The following is a 14439-nucleotide window of genomic DNA, read 5'->3' as shown; positions in this document are numbered from 1 at the left end:
CTTATGGGAAAAAAAAAAAAAAAAAAAAAAAAAAGTCCGTTAATCTCTAAATTACTACTAGTGAAAAAATAAGGGTGCTATGATGAGTGCTGGAGTCACCTTGCAAGGGAGGGAGTCCAAATGTAATCTCTGGTGATTTCATATTACTGTTTTTTGCTATTGAATATTCCTTCAGTGACCTTTGGTCCAGATTATAACAAAGAAAAATCCTATGTTACCTACTTGATTAAAAATCAGTGCATTTCTGAAATGCTAGTTTCTTTTTATTTTATTGTCTGTGTGCTTTTTAGGGTAAAAGATGCAGAAAACTAGGTAAGTGTTCTGAATAAAGACAAGATATACATATATAAAGTAAATACATAGAAACAAGGTAAGCAACAACACAACAAAAAGCACAGGTAAAATTAACCTAGCTGTCTCTTGGTTATTCTCTCACATCTTTATGTGCAGCAAATGTCACTTCTATGCACGGTCAAACAAATGAAACATTATGGAAACTATTATTGTGCAATCAGCTTTTCACAGAGCCAAGGAGTATCTCTGGCCTTATTTGGTACTTTTCTGACATATTTTGGCTAACTTTATTTGTTTAAATTATAGATTGTTTTAACATAGTCAGTCGTGTTCTGGTAGGAGCACTGCACTTCAGAATGTATATAACTACTGATTTTGCTATTAGGAATAAAAGCTAGAGCACTAATAAGTGGACTAAAGCAGCGGCTCCATTTTCCCAATAATTGATCTCTCCTCAAGCCATTAAACCAGTAGTTATATTTAAATAGATACAAAAAGACAAATGTCATCCATTTTCAGGGTGGAATTGTTTTCTGAAAACTAAATTAGTGTATTAATCCACGTTGAGGCAAAACAGACATCTGTATTTATGCTACACTTCAGATTATACTTAAGAAAAAATTTTAAAAGCACAACACTGTCATTTTCTATAACATATAAAGCTTTGAGTAAACAGCACAACCAGAGGAATTCAGCTGCAAGTTAAAGTGACACAGCCACTTTAAATGTTTAAATAAAAACTGTTTATTAAATATCAGCTTCACAAGAAGAGAATTTTAAACATTATGAATAACCATTATGACATCATCCTACATCAGATTTAGGGTTGTATTTATAAATGCATCTGTCTAATCTACCTAATGCATCTGGATTGTTACTTATAATGCACTCATTACTTTGGTATCTAGCCCTCCTCAAAAAACCACACCACCACCAGCCTCATTACTGTGGAACATGATACAACAAATGCTGGTTATGTCAGCATGACAACTGCCAGCTGGTGCCTTCCACATTGCCTTTTCTCTCATCATGACATGACCTAAAGAGCCACCATAGACCTAGGTTGCATCTAGTCTATAGATCCCTTCCTAGGAGCAGCTGGCATAATTAGCATTGTGCCATGCTGCCTGCTACTAAAGTTCCAGAATAGAAGTCAATTGGAATTTTGTCATTACTTCAATGGGAGCAAGACTGAGCCTTCAACAGCTGCTGTGATGTGGCCAAGATCCAAAGGATCCCATATTAATCTTCCTTTCCCTGTAATAAAGTCTCAGCAAACAATGGCAGTTGTAAAATTTAAGAACACATTAGAAGACAGACATGTCTGGCCTCTCTGGGAGAAAACAGAACATTTAGCATCTGACAATTTAAGAACAGTTTGTGTGTGAGAGAATATGAGCTGCTTAAATCAGTGAAATAAAAAATAATCTGCCAAATTATTGGTAAATGTCACATAGGGCAGTTTAACTGTATATATCTAGTCATGTCCCACCCCCCCTCCCCCAAGATTACAGGAAAATATGAAAGGAGAAAATGTATATGGGACTTACTCATTTGAACACTTTAGGATGAAAAGCAAAGGTGTGACTCTTTAAATGTTTATGTCTGTACCTAACTTAGTTTGGGACCACAATCTAAATTTTCAAAGATGCATACCAACTGCTAAGAAGAATAGTAATATTTTGAATCACACCACTTTTGTTGGTAGCAACTACACAAAAATCACTGATACACAAAGAAGCACAAGACACAATGACTCTAAGTTCTGTTTTCAGTTGTACTGGTGTAAATCTGGAGATAAATCCATTGGTTCGATCCATTAACTTCATTTGCTCGGATATAACAAAGTAGAATTTGGCAGTATAACATAATGCACCGTTTCTTCTCATGGGTTCTACTCCAGTAGTGATTGGCCTAGCTAGTGTTCGGAAAAGTTGGGTACAATGTTTAAAATATGCAGAGCAACTACATTTAAACTAACTTTAAAGAGTGCAAGATGAAGCCCTTAGGCTGATTTGCAATATTGCCTCTTATAAGTTGAAATATTAATTTCTTGACAAGTCACTCTGATTCCCTCTGCCCTCTTTGTAAATAGGAACAATTGACACCTTCCTAGTTTACATCCACTTTCTTTACAAATTTCAAGAGTTCAGAGAGTAGCTATGACACACAAATGTTTTACTTTAAACAATCAGGAAAGGTGGACTATATTGCTTCAGACCTAAATAAACAGAACAGCTGCTTCCATGCCAAGGGCCTTATCCAAAACCCATTTTATTAAATGGAAAGATTCTAAGGGCCCAATCCAATAAGTGTGCTCAGAGCTCACCTACTGAATTGAGCCCCTGTGGACAAGCTTACACAAAACAGCTGGAGGAGGAGAATTTCCCTCAGAACTTTTAGCCCAGTGACTAGGGAACTCATCCAGAATGTGGGAACCCCCCAGTTCAAATCCCTTCTGCTTGAGGGGGAAAAGGAGTTTGAACAGGGATCTGTCACCTCTCAGGTGAGTGCCCTCGCCATTGGGCTATTCTGATGGGGAGGGCTCCCTCAATCTCTCCTGTTGAAGCTTTAAAAAGTCACTGTAGCAGGGGAACTCAAACCTAGATCTCCCACCACTTAAGCGAGTGCTCAAATCACCAGGCTACAGAGGCATTCATACTTGCTTTTTCTTCTTTCATTAATTATCCATAGAGGTACCTACCTCCAGGAGAGGGCTAGCAGCTGACAATCCAAACAAGGAGTCACCTCCCTGCAGTTCATACTTAGGCACTGAACTCTTTGAGAGATGTGTAATTTAGGACACACCCCTCTCGCTGGAATCCCCCACAGGCTCCCATGGGATTGTGTAAACTACTGCCCAGGTGCCAGACTCAGGCTTTGTGAATCTGGCTGATTTTCTAGGCACCTAAAAGTTAGGTGCCTAAGTCTGGGATTTAGGCAGCTAGGGTGGAATCCATAAAGCTATGTAGGCACCTAGGTCACCCACTACAACCCACAAAACTCCCACCAAACCCTGTAGGCACCAAAACTCACTTAGTGCCCAAGTTTATTTAAGAAAGAATAGAGACTCCACTAGAAACAAGCGACAGTGATGGAAACAAATGGTTACATCACATTTTATGACTTTGTTTTGTAAACTAGGCCCTACACTTATTAACAGTTTCCTTTCCTATCTAAGGAAATAGGATTTCCCCCCAAAGTTCCATCTGTTGCAGTGCTGGCTGGCTTCACAGGAACCAGGATCTAATCTTTCACAAAAAACACTCCCACTCAACAATAGATCACCTCAGTGAATGGATATAGAGTGCTTCTTTCCACTCTCAGGAGAGTGCTCTAACAACTGAGCTCTGGGATAGTCTGATGCAGGGCTCTTTCAATAGATCCCGTTGAAGCTGTTCCACTGTGGATAAATCCTTAAATGGTCAATGGACCACAGAGAGAAAGAGTGGGAATGACTCTGTACTCCAGTAGTCACAGGTATTAGGAGACCATGTGTTGAGTCTCCCCTGTGCCAATCACATTGTATTTCTCTCTTCACCAGGAGAGACTGAGGGAGCCCTTATCAGCCTAACCAAGAGCTCAGTGGTTAGAGAAGCCTCCTGAGAGGTGGGACACCCCTGTTCAAATCCTCTTCTCTGGCAGGGTTGGAGGAATTGAACCTGGGTTTTCCACCTCCCAGATGAATGCTCTAGCCACTGGGATAAAAGCTATAAGATAGGCTCCACCTCTACCTTTGTGTGGTGCAAGGCAGGTACATAACTCTTTCCCACAAGAAACTATGTAGGCACCTATGCACGGAGACTGGTCCTGAATATGGATCACTAATAGAGCTAGGCACCTCCCTGCAGCCAGGATTTAGGTGCCTATTTCTGAGAAAGGGGCAAGGCTGAACACATCAGCATCTCCATTAGTCTGGTCAGGCATGCTCTTTTGTAGATCACATTTTCTCTCCCCATTCTACAGAGAGTCTAGGTGTCTAACTCTTCTTTGTGGATCACAAGGGTGTTTTTGTGATTTTGTAGGTGCCTACAAATTAGACAAGTGTTGCAATGCCTAAATCCCTTTGCGGATTCCACCCCTAAGTACTTTCGTAAATCCTGTTGTTAATGGAATTTTTAGAAGTGCCCGGGTGTGTGGCTGCCAAATGCCAATGGAGTTTTATGTACCTACATATCTTGAAAAATCTTGCTCTAAATCCCTCAGTGCCTAACTCCCCAATTTTCTAATTGCCTCTAGGCACTACTAGAATACAAATTATAACAAATACAATAAACAAACCACAAAAGAGCAAAAAGTGATGCCCCAGCCAAGCAGCCTGCAATTAGCCAGATGGCCCAAACTGTAGCATAGACAGAGCCAAAAATCTAACCCTCTGACATTTTCTTTAAACATAGCTTGTCTCATCTTGACATTCAGTTGAGCTGCTTTGTCATCCTCGGACCGCAGTGATTTATCGGTGAAATTCCTTAGAGTGGGGCAAGTTGCCCAAAGGCAGTAGCGCTGAAGGCAGAGGAAATACATGTATCAAAGGACAAGGCAAACCCCAGAAAAAACAGAGCCTGGGAAGTTATCGAACATGTGAGGGCAGTTTTAGAGAGGCGGGCACTGATCCTGTCTCCTGCCAAAATACATCACTAGATTTCAGGCCATTTCCCCTTCTTTGGGAGGAGCCAAACTTCCAGGCGGATTTGCCCAAAGCTGGAGAGTTGCGCCAGCAAATACCTTCTCCATGACCTTATCAGCTGACTCAGTCTGTGAATGATTCAAAAGCCGAACTCAGAGCCCTCTGCCCCCATCCAACTTCGCAACTCCTCCCAGACCGGCACCAGGCTCGGAGCACGCTCGTTCTGCCGCTGCGGCTGCGCAGCGCTGAACCGGGGAGGCGCCACACCCCCTAAGTCGGGCCTTTTGCAAGCCCCGGGCTGCTGCTCAGCCGGCAAGCGAGCTGGAGCCCGGTGTGAGACTCTGATTGGCTCGCAGACCAGGGAGCCGCTACAGCGGGATTGGCTGGGGAGCTCCTTTGTTCCCTTGCCACTCCCTCCGCGGCAGCCGCGGCCGCAGGGCAGCGGAAGTTTGAGTGTAAGAGCTTCTCTTGCTGGGTGCAAGCAGGGGTGAGGCTAGCGCAGCCCTAACCACATCCGCGTGCCGCTGGTGAGCGTCTCCCGCTGAACCTCCGCTCGAGTAGCCTTGTTCCCAGCGGAGAGAGACAATGGACTTGGAGAGCAAAGTGAAAAAGGTAGGGCGGGGTTTGCTGTGCTGCGCTGCGCGGGCTCCTGGGTTACCTGCCCCGGGCGCTCCTGGGGCGGACAAGGCTCCAGATCCCCGCTGCTGCACCTCGTTGTTCTTTTCCTATATAGCAGCAGCCCTGTCTGCTCTCCTCGCCCCCCCCCCCCCCCCCCCCCCAGCCTTCAGATCCATCGCAGCCGCTGTCCTGTCTGCGGTGTCTGATCGGGAGGGGATAGATAGGCTCACTACACAGGAGAATGCATCTCCTGTTTCAGTCATACTCCCCCCGTTAGCTATGGAGTGGGACCCCCACCCCCAAAAATCTTATGTTGGGCAGGATCTGCTTGAATTATGTTGACTTTTCCCTCAAGCTGCCGCTGTCTTCTCAAGGGAATGAGAGTTGTGCCAGTTAATCGGGGCTCTTTGAGTTGGATCCCATTAGAATATGAGGTGAAGATCTCCAACCCCAGAGCATGATGCATGGCCCCTCCCTTGTTCTCGCTCAGGTTTGCTAGCTTTGCTGTTTGCCTTCAAAGACCTGTAAATGAGGGTAGTGGTGGTGGGTATGTGTGAAAGTGGTGGCTGGGAGGAAGTTGGTAATTTGTTTCTGTTTCTTAAAGTAGAAGATTATAGGAAGGGTTGTTTAATGTGACCAGATTAAACTTGCATAAAATAAGAGGCACTGAATGACTAGTTTACTAACCTACTTACTACCATCACCCACTGTCCTTCCCCAGCCCCTAAGCCAAAGAAGGTTTCTCTCCACCTGCAGTGGCAATTGTTTAAATACAGAACATTGCTCTCCAGACTCCAGGCCTATGATCCTGCAGCCCATATTTTTTTTTACCTGATAGGAAAAAACAAAAAAAAAATTAGTGCCATATTAGAACAATTGAATCCTGAAATAATAATACCTGACATGCTAACCTGTGTTCATGTATATACGGCTTATAAAGGGCATCTTCAATGAAATCTTTAGCTAATTCAGTCAGTATAGTTTAAGGATCCTCTAAAGACCAATTGACTCATTTTGGGAAGAATATTCCCTTTTGAGTCAGTTATGGATTTCATTTTCTGTATGTCTTGTCTATTGATGACCTTGTTTTATTGACATGGAAAACAGGCTCTTTGCTATGTGATATCAAACTTTTTGTTGGGACATCACAATTATTTGATTTGGAGATAAGTAAGAGAAGCAGATGGAGAGTCAAAGTTCTAGTTTAATGCAAATTTCTTCAGTAATGAGTTTTGGAAAGGCAGATGGAATATTGTATGTGGAATTCTGTAACAAGGATGCCTTAAATAGATTTGAGGAGTTGTCATTGTTTTGTTTTTTTCCCTAGTGTGGTTTCAACTTAACTGATATTTAAAAAGGAACCTTGCCATTTCATTTTATCTAGTTCAGCAGTTCTCAAACTGTAGGTTGGGACCCTAGAGTGGGCAACCCCATTAAAATGGGGTCATGACCAGGGCTGGCTTAGACTTTCTGGGGCCCAAAGCTGAAGCCTGAACCCCACTGCCTGGGGTTGAAGCCAAAGCCGGAGGGCTTCAACCCTGGGTGGTGGGGCTCAGGTTACAGGCCACCTGCCCGGGGCTGAAGCCTTTGGCCCCCCAGCTCACGGTGGTGCAGCTCAGGCTTTGGCCCCTCCTCCTGGGGTCATGTAGTAATTTGTCGTCAAAAGGGTGTCACCATGCAATGAAGTTTGAGAACTCCAGATCTAGTGACAAATGCGTGTGTGATAAACTTAAACCTGGAAGAGTCTTAAATAGTTAAGTCAAAACTTGTCTTGAGGAACAAAGGTTGTGTTAAAGTGTGAATGTTTTACATTTTTGCAGTACTGTATTTGGCTAGGTACAGAGATTTATAAATGATTTTATTACTCTTATCCAAACCTGCAGACATCCAAAATGTTCTTTTGTTTAGAAAAAAGTGGAAATGTTGTTTATAAGGCCTTGGCTACACTGGTGCTGTACAGCGCTGCAACTTGCTGCTCTCAAGGGTGTGAAGATGCTGTGTCTCCCCCCCCCCTCCCCCCCCCAAGCGCAGCGCTGTAAAGCACCAGTGTAATCGGCGCTCGCAGTGCTGCATGCTTGCTACCCTCGGAGAGGTGGAGTACTTACAGTGCTGCGAGAGAGCAACTACACTTGCGCTTCACTTGGCTGAATTGCCAAGTGTAGCCAAGGCCTAAGATATAAGAAATGTCGGTCTACTAGAAAGAAACTTACCAAAAATGACAAGGGTGTCATGGGACTGTAGGTTAACTCCTCATTTCTGACTCCTCAAGTATAGCCAATATGCCTAACTCTTAACCTCACACTGAGTGAGTGTGTGGTGATGTAATCTCTATGGAAAAATTGATTAATGTTGTATGCAGATTCTATAAAATCACTTAGGCCCTGATTTTGCATTTGACGGTAGATGGGTGCAGCCACACAGAGATCCATTGATTTTAATGGGGCTGTACAGAATGGCAGAGATGTGCCTGCACACAGTCTCATAATTGGAACCTTAATTAGTAAAAAAAACTCAATTGTTTTGAATGCAGTTATGAAATGCACTCTAAGCCCCTGTAAAATATTTAGATGTTTGACAACCTCAGGCTCCCCACTCTTTCTGAAATATTTCATCTTTGTACACAATGAAGAGCTGGGGGAAGAGTAAATCTAAAATTTCAGACCTGTGTTTTCATAGTTTAGCATATCAGTTATGATAACTGATAGAACCTGATGACACCTACTTTTGCTTAATAGTTTGGTATTGGTTTGAGCAAAATGGTCATGGTGAACACCTGCTTTAAATCATACAATAGGTAATGGAAATAGTGAAAGATAATATTACACACAGGGCTTTTCTGTTTGTTCTGTCTTGTTTTTAACCCAACTTTCACTTCTCTCTCTCAGACTCCAAAGCTAGTCTTTCACCAAACACTTTTCTGCAGATATCCGAGACCTACAAACTTTGAAGCTGACACAGTAAGAAGAGCAGCATGCTGCATTTTCATAAGTTAACCTTATGAAGTCAGGGATATGGAAGACTCCTCCCAAACATTAAGAAACTCTCCATCATTTGGCTTATCACTTCTCCATTTTTTTTTTTAAACAAAAGTATACATTTACATTTCTCAAAAGAAAAGAAATTCGTCCTCTGACAGATCAGCAACAGGATGAACTGAAAGCTTCATGGTGTGATCCTGTGTTTAGAAGTAAATCACCAGCCCTCATTGTACAACTGCTTTTCTTTCCCTAATGGGGGGTGGAAATAGTGTTTTGATTAAAATTGTTTTATACTGCCATGAATTTACAAAAGGGCCACAGCCCTGAATTTCCACATTACACAACAAATGAATCCCTGCTGTCTTTCTTACTAATGCTTTCTCTACTCTTTATTGAGCCCTGTTTTCTTTTCTCCTATTTCTCTCCAAGCCCCTTTTCACTTTATTTTCCTAACACTTTTATCCAACTGTCTTTGTCTAAAACAATTAATCAAAATCATCAATAATGTCTGTCAGGTTTGCCACCCCAGAGTTGACAAGATAATTGAGTAATCACTATGTCCAAACTGAAGAATGTATTCTCATTTTCGTAGGGAGAAACTTGGCCTGGTGTCTAGTCAGAAGTTAGAAATGGATGTTTTTGTATCTGGTGCCCTAAATCTACTGTGTAGTTGGTGCACAACAGTAATTCATTGTCCTGAAATAGTTCAGTTCTAAAAAAACACAAGGGACAATGGACTGAGCGGAGTGTGGCATGAAAACTTCAAGAGATACAATGTTGATAGACACTAGAAATGGAAAAGAGACATCCCTTGACAATTCAGTATTGGTTTTTCTATACTATATCGAGTATCTTGTATTTAGTAGCAGAGTAAACATCAAGTGATGAAGCTTCTAAGATGGTACTTCTAGGTCTCCTTTCAAGCTCTAAAGAACAAAATCAGAGCCTATAATTCTTCCTCCCTACTCCCACACACATTCTTTCCTGTCTGTCAATAGCTATTAGACAGGAAGGACAGGGATGCAAAACCATGCTCTGAAGTGTCCATAGCCTCTGTGTGCTGGAGGCTGGAAATGGATAATAGGGGACGGATCACTTGATTACCTGTTCTGTTCATTCCTGTGAAGCACCTGGCATTGGCCACTGTTGGCAGACAAGATACTGGGCTAGATGGACCATTGGTCTGACTCAGTATGGCCATTTTTATGAAATCTTTCATTGCCTTTAATTTGGACTAAAATAAAGCAAATGCTTACTGAATTGCCAAATTGGTTCAAGTGTAGGTTTTATTTTTTTAAATGGTTCAAACACTATTTTAGGGATTTGCTTTGCTGTAACTGGATCCTTTTAACAATAGGTACGCTGGCACAGCTTTTTTAAGATTATATCTATGCTGGACAATTAACCAGGGCTCTTACCCAGGTTTTAGCCTTAACCCCTGTACCATCTATCCAGGTTTGGAGGTGCTTTAAGTCCAAGCTGGCTGTCTGAGTGGGGGCCATGGGTTAGAGCCTGGGCTCCACTTTAAGTTAAGCTGGTACCTGCTCACTTTCCAGAGAGGATACAGGCAAAAAAATAAAATAAATCATTGAATCCTATGCCCTTCCCAGTTTCTCTTCCCATCTCCTCACCCCCCAGGATAGGCAAGTGTTCTTACAATTAACTGGGAAAGTTCCTAGTGCATCTCAGAACAAAGAACCATGGGATGTTCCCCAAACACTCAGGCAAGTGCACAAGTGGTGAGGATGCATTAATGTGGGTTGTCATAACTATAAAGGGAAGGGTAATAGCTCTGTGTACAGTACTATAAAATCCCTCCTGGCCAGAGACTCCAGAATCCTTTTACCTGTAAAGGGTTAAGAAGCTCAGGTAACCTGGCTGACACCTGACCCAAAGGGCCAATAAGGGGACAAGATACTTTCAAATCTTGGGAGGGTGGGGGAAGGCTTTTGTTTGTGCTCTTTGTTTTGGGGGTTGTTCGCTCTTGTGACTAAGAGGGACCAGACATCAATCCAGGCTCTCCACATCTTTCTGATAAAGTCTCTCATATTTCAGACTTGTAAGTAAACAGCCAGGCAAGGTGTGTTAGTTTACCTTTGTTTTCTCAAATTGTAAATGTACCTTTTACTAGGGTGTTTACCTCTGTTTGCTGTAACTTTGAACCTAAGGCTAGAGGGGGGTCCTCTGAGCTCTTTAACTTTACAGGGTAATCAAACTTATTTTCCATCCTGATTTTACAGAGATTATTTTTTACCTTTTTCTTTAATTAAAAGCCTTCTTTTTAAGAATCTGATTATTTTCCTTGTTTTTAGATCCAAGGAGATGGATCTTGATCCACCAGGAGTTGGTGGAAGGGAGGAGGGGGAGGATGACTAATTTCTCCTTGTTTTAAGATCCAAGGGGTTTGGATCTGTATTCACCAGGGAATTGGTGAAGAGTCTCTCAAGGCTACCCAGGGAAGGGAATTAGCATCAGGAGTGGTGGCAGCAGAGCAGATCTAAGCTGGTAGTTAAGCTTAGAAGTTTTCATGCAGGCCCCCACATCTGTACCCTAAAGTTCAGAGTGGGGAAGCAGCCTTGACATGGGTAGATCTTTGAAGTGGGGAAGATCACACCCAGGCTAGACTAAAATTCAGGAGTGCTTACTTGAGTTAAGTGTGCTGTATAGATATAGCCCAATATACACAAGCCCAGAGACTACTTCCCCTCCAAACCAAGAGCTGAGAAGGAGGATACAAAGTAGCAGGAAGCTGTGCTCTCGCTCCACGCCCTTCTCTTTTAAAACTGTTCTGTAGTTCAGTTATTTTAAAATCCTTTGAGGAGAACTGCAGTGGAGACAGTAGGGAATCAAGGGGCACAAGCAGTTCAGGATCAGGCTCTGGCTTTTTCTTCTTAACTTAGTAATGAATCTGCCTGCTCTATAGTACTCATTTTAGCTCCCCCTGAACACTGTAAAATCCTTCAGCTGTCTAACTCATTTGGCAATCACTAACTTAATCTTCTTAGTGTGTGTGATTGTGATATTACCAACCCATGAGCTCAGACTGAATCAGCACCCCAGAATTCAAGAGATTTGCCCTAAAAATCATGAAATTTACAAACAGAATAAACATGGTGTAGGGGGTTTTTTAAGTCTGTATCCTATTTTCTGAACTACTCCCATTGTGTGTTTTGTGACAATTGCAAGCTAAATTTTCAACCTGTAAACCACAGGTTGAATGTGAGCATACAAAAATGCAGGTCTCTGCTCTCCCCTGCTCCCCAGTGCCTTGTCTTCTCCAGCAGCTGCCATCCAGGCTACAGGGGAAGGGACTTCCTTTGGGCTGTTACCTCCATTAACTCCTCCTCCCTGCACTGTGTTGGGGGAGGGAGCCACTGCTGCCCAGCTAAGAGGAGTTCCTGAGCTAACTACCTGTGTACTCATGAGATTTGAGTCTCCCCCAAAACTGCCCTGAAATTGCAACACTGACAATATTAACAGTACAACAGTAGTTGGAATAAGTAAACTTGGTTCTCTTTAATTTCTTATTTTAATTTCACTTTCTAAATATATAAAATTTCATCTTTCCACTCTACTCCCCACAAGATTACTTTAATTCAATAATGATTTAAAAAAATGTCTTATTAAACTAGGGATAATGACAATGCCTTGTATCTAAAGAGGGGATGGAAGATTATACAATAGAAATAACCTAAAAAGTACAGTATGCTGAATATTTGAGGACACGTTAGCATACATTGTATTTGCTAGAAATCGTAGTTTGTTTAGTCTTGTTCTACAACTTTAATTAACTTAACTATGGGGACATAAGAAAACTGAACAGTTACACTTCATTAAACTCCCTGTTAAGACCTTTGTCTAAGGCTTTGTCTACACAGGCACTTTGTCTGCCAACAAAGCTGCTGCACTCAAGGGGGAAGGAAAAGGTGGAAGTTTTGTCGGGCGGGGGCTCTCTCCTGCTGAGAAATAGCAGCTACACTGCACGCCTTTTAGTGGCACCTCATAGTGTAGCCCTAGCCTAAGTCTGAATTGGCTTTGCCCTGTCTGTTACATTGGTGAACTTCATAAAATGAGTCAGTAGGTCATAGTCCATCCTGCATTACAAACAATGTGATAATGCTGTAAGCATGGCTTTCCAGAGGAAAGGAAAAGCGGTCAATGAGTACTATTATTCTGTACATCTTCCATGTTATAGTACTTGCTTTGTAAAAATGTCTACATAGTTTGATAGAAAAAGATCAAAGCACTGCTCTTAAAAATGTGGAATGTCTGCTTCCTCCCCATAAATAGAATGCCAAAATACTCTAGTATGTTGTAAAACTGAATGCAAATGGAGAAGCAACTTTGGAAATCTTTAGTAAAGGTATTTGAGAAAAAGCTCCACACTAACTTGACACTTAAAGTACATATGGGAGCAGTTTACTTTGTGTTTTGCAGGGCATGGTTCAGTAATTGCTCTTGAAATAAACTTCCTGTTTGACACACTTCTGTTTGGTTACTACTGCCATGGAAACCAGTTACAACAGAAAGCTCAGCCCAGTCACTGTCAATATAGGGTTAAAAATTTAAAGGAAAATCCATTTAACGTTTCAGTACAAATTAACAGTTTTGCCTGCAAGGAAAAAAAAAAAAAACAAAACAAACAAACTGAGAGGAGGTGGAAGGGGATGACTAATTCCATTTTTTGTTAGTTGATCTTAGAGCAATTTATTTTCTTCATTTGAAGAAAAGAAAAATGAAGAAATGCTCACATGGTGCATCCTGACTGACTGAAGTGTGTTCTACCTATCAGCAAATCGCTTCTGAAGTGAAAAAGTTGTCCTATGCTTAGGCTAAGATGCTAAAAGACTATTGTGTTTGAAAAAGATAATGAACAGTTCTTTCCTTACAAGCAAAAGTAACGAGGCCCAAACAAGATCACTAACAATGTTTGGTGCGGAGATTTGTTAAAAGAATAATGGTTAACATCCTCCTTTGTCATAAAGAACAGCTCTGTCAGATTCATAATGTTCCGTTTCAGTAACTGTAAAAAAAAAAAAAAAACAGCATGAGGGGAACTTGAAAGAAAATCAATATTTTTCCTTCTTTACTAAATACACTGTTACATCAAGCACCCCTCCTTTAGGATTATATTTAAAAAGTGTCTCCTGACACAATTGTCCAATTTCAATTGATTGCATAAATGATTGTTGTACAAGATGCAAGCTACCAAATTTACTAAAGTGGGACTAGACTAAAATAAACTGACAGTGATGCTTTTTGTGTATGTGGCTAGTTAGTTTTTTCATGTGCCCCCTCCCCACCCTCTCAAAGAGGAGTACTCAGAGAAAAATCGCTAGGATCGAATTGAAAGGTGGACAATGGTTTTGTATTGTGTTATGATCATGGTTGTAATTCCCATATCTCTGACAGCTGGATGTGTATGCAGCCAGCAAATACTTGTACAAGTTGAATAAACACGACTAGCATTCTTTGACAATTTTAAGAAGTCTCCTTAATAGCCTTAGGCTTTATCACCAGGCAGTGTACCAATGCCTTAATGTTTACATTCTGACTCTTGCATACAATTTTTAGCTAGAGAACATTGTAACAAGTGAATTTTCACTTGTATACTAATCTTTTTTCCGCTGCAGCCAGCGCCATGATTTATACTGTTGGCTGTGCTGCTATGACCATCCTCACTAATGTTCTCCTTAGATACAGACATTTTTCTGGCATCTCTTAATATTGTTAAATGGATTTTTTTCCCCACAAATGCTCCTAATCATAAAAGTATAGGACTGGAAGGGACCTCAGTAGATCTAGTCAAGTGCCATGCACTCAAGGCAGAACTACATAACTAGACCATCTGACAGGTGTTTGTCTAACCTGTACTTAAAAACCTCCAATGATGGAGGTTCCACAACTTCTCTAGGTAATATG

The 14439-nt window shown here is 41.6% G+C and overlaps 1 protein-coding gene across 1 annotated transcript in view; it reads left to right on the top strand.

The window, feature by feature from the left end:
* Positions 1 to 5189: 5189 nt before the first annotated feature.
* Positions 5190 to 14439, top strand: part of TES (testin LIM domain protein) — a 37769-nt gene continuing 28519 nt past the window's right edge. The window contains exon 1 of the mRNA XM_054023746.1: positions 5190 to 5533. Within this exon, the coding sequence (XP_053879721.1) occupies positions 5507 to 5533 (27 nt within the window). The 5' untranslated portion in view covers positions 5190 to 5506. The remainder of the gene's footprint in view (positions 5534 to 14439) is intronic.

This window comes from Malaclemys terrapin, chromosome 1, assembly GCF_027887155.1.
Source record: "Malaclemys terrapin pileata isolate rMalTer1 chromosome 1, rMalTer1.hap1, whole genome shotgun sequence".
In the NCBI taxonomy this organism is placed as follows: Eukaryota; Metazoa; Chordata; order Testudines; family Emydidae; genus Malaclemys; species Malaclemys terrapin.
The sequence above is the reverse complement of the archived record's forward strand: the minus strand, read 5'-3'. Positions and strand labels throughout refer to the sequence as shown.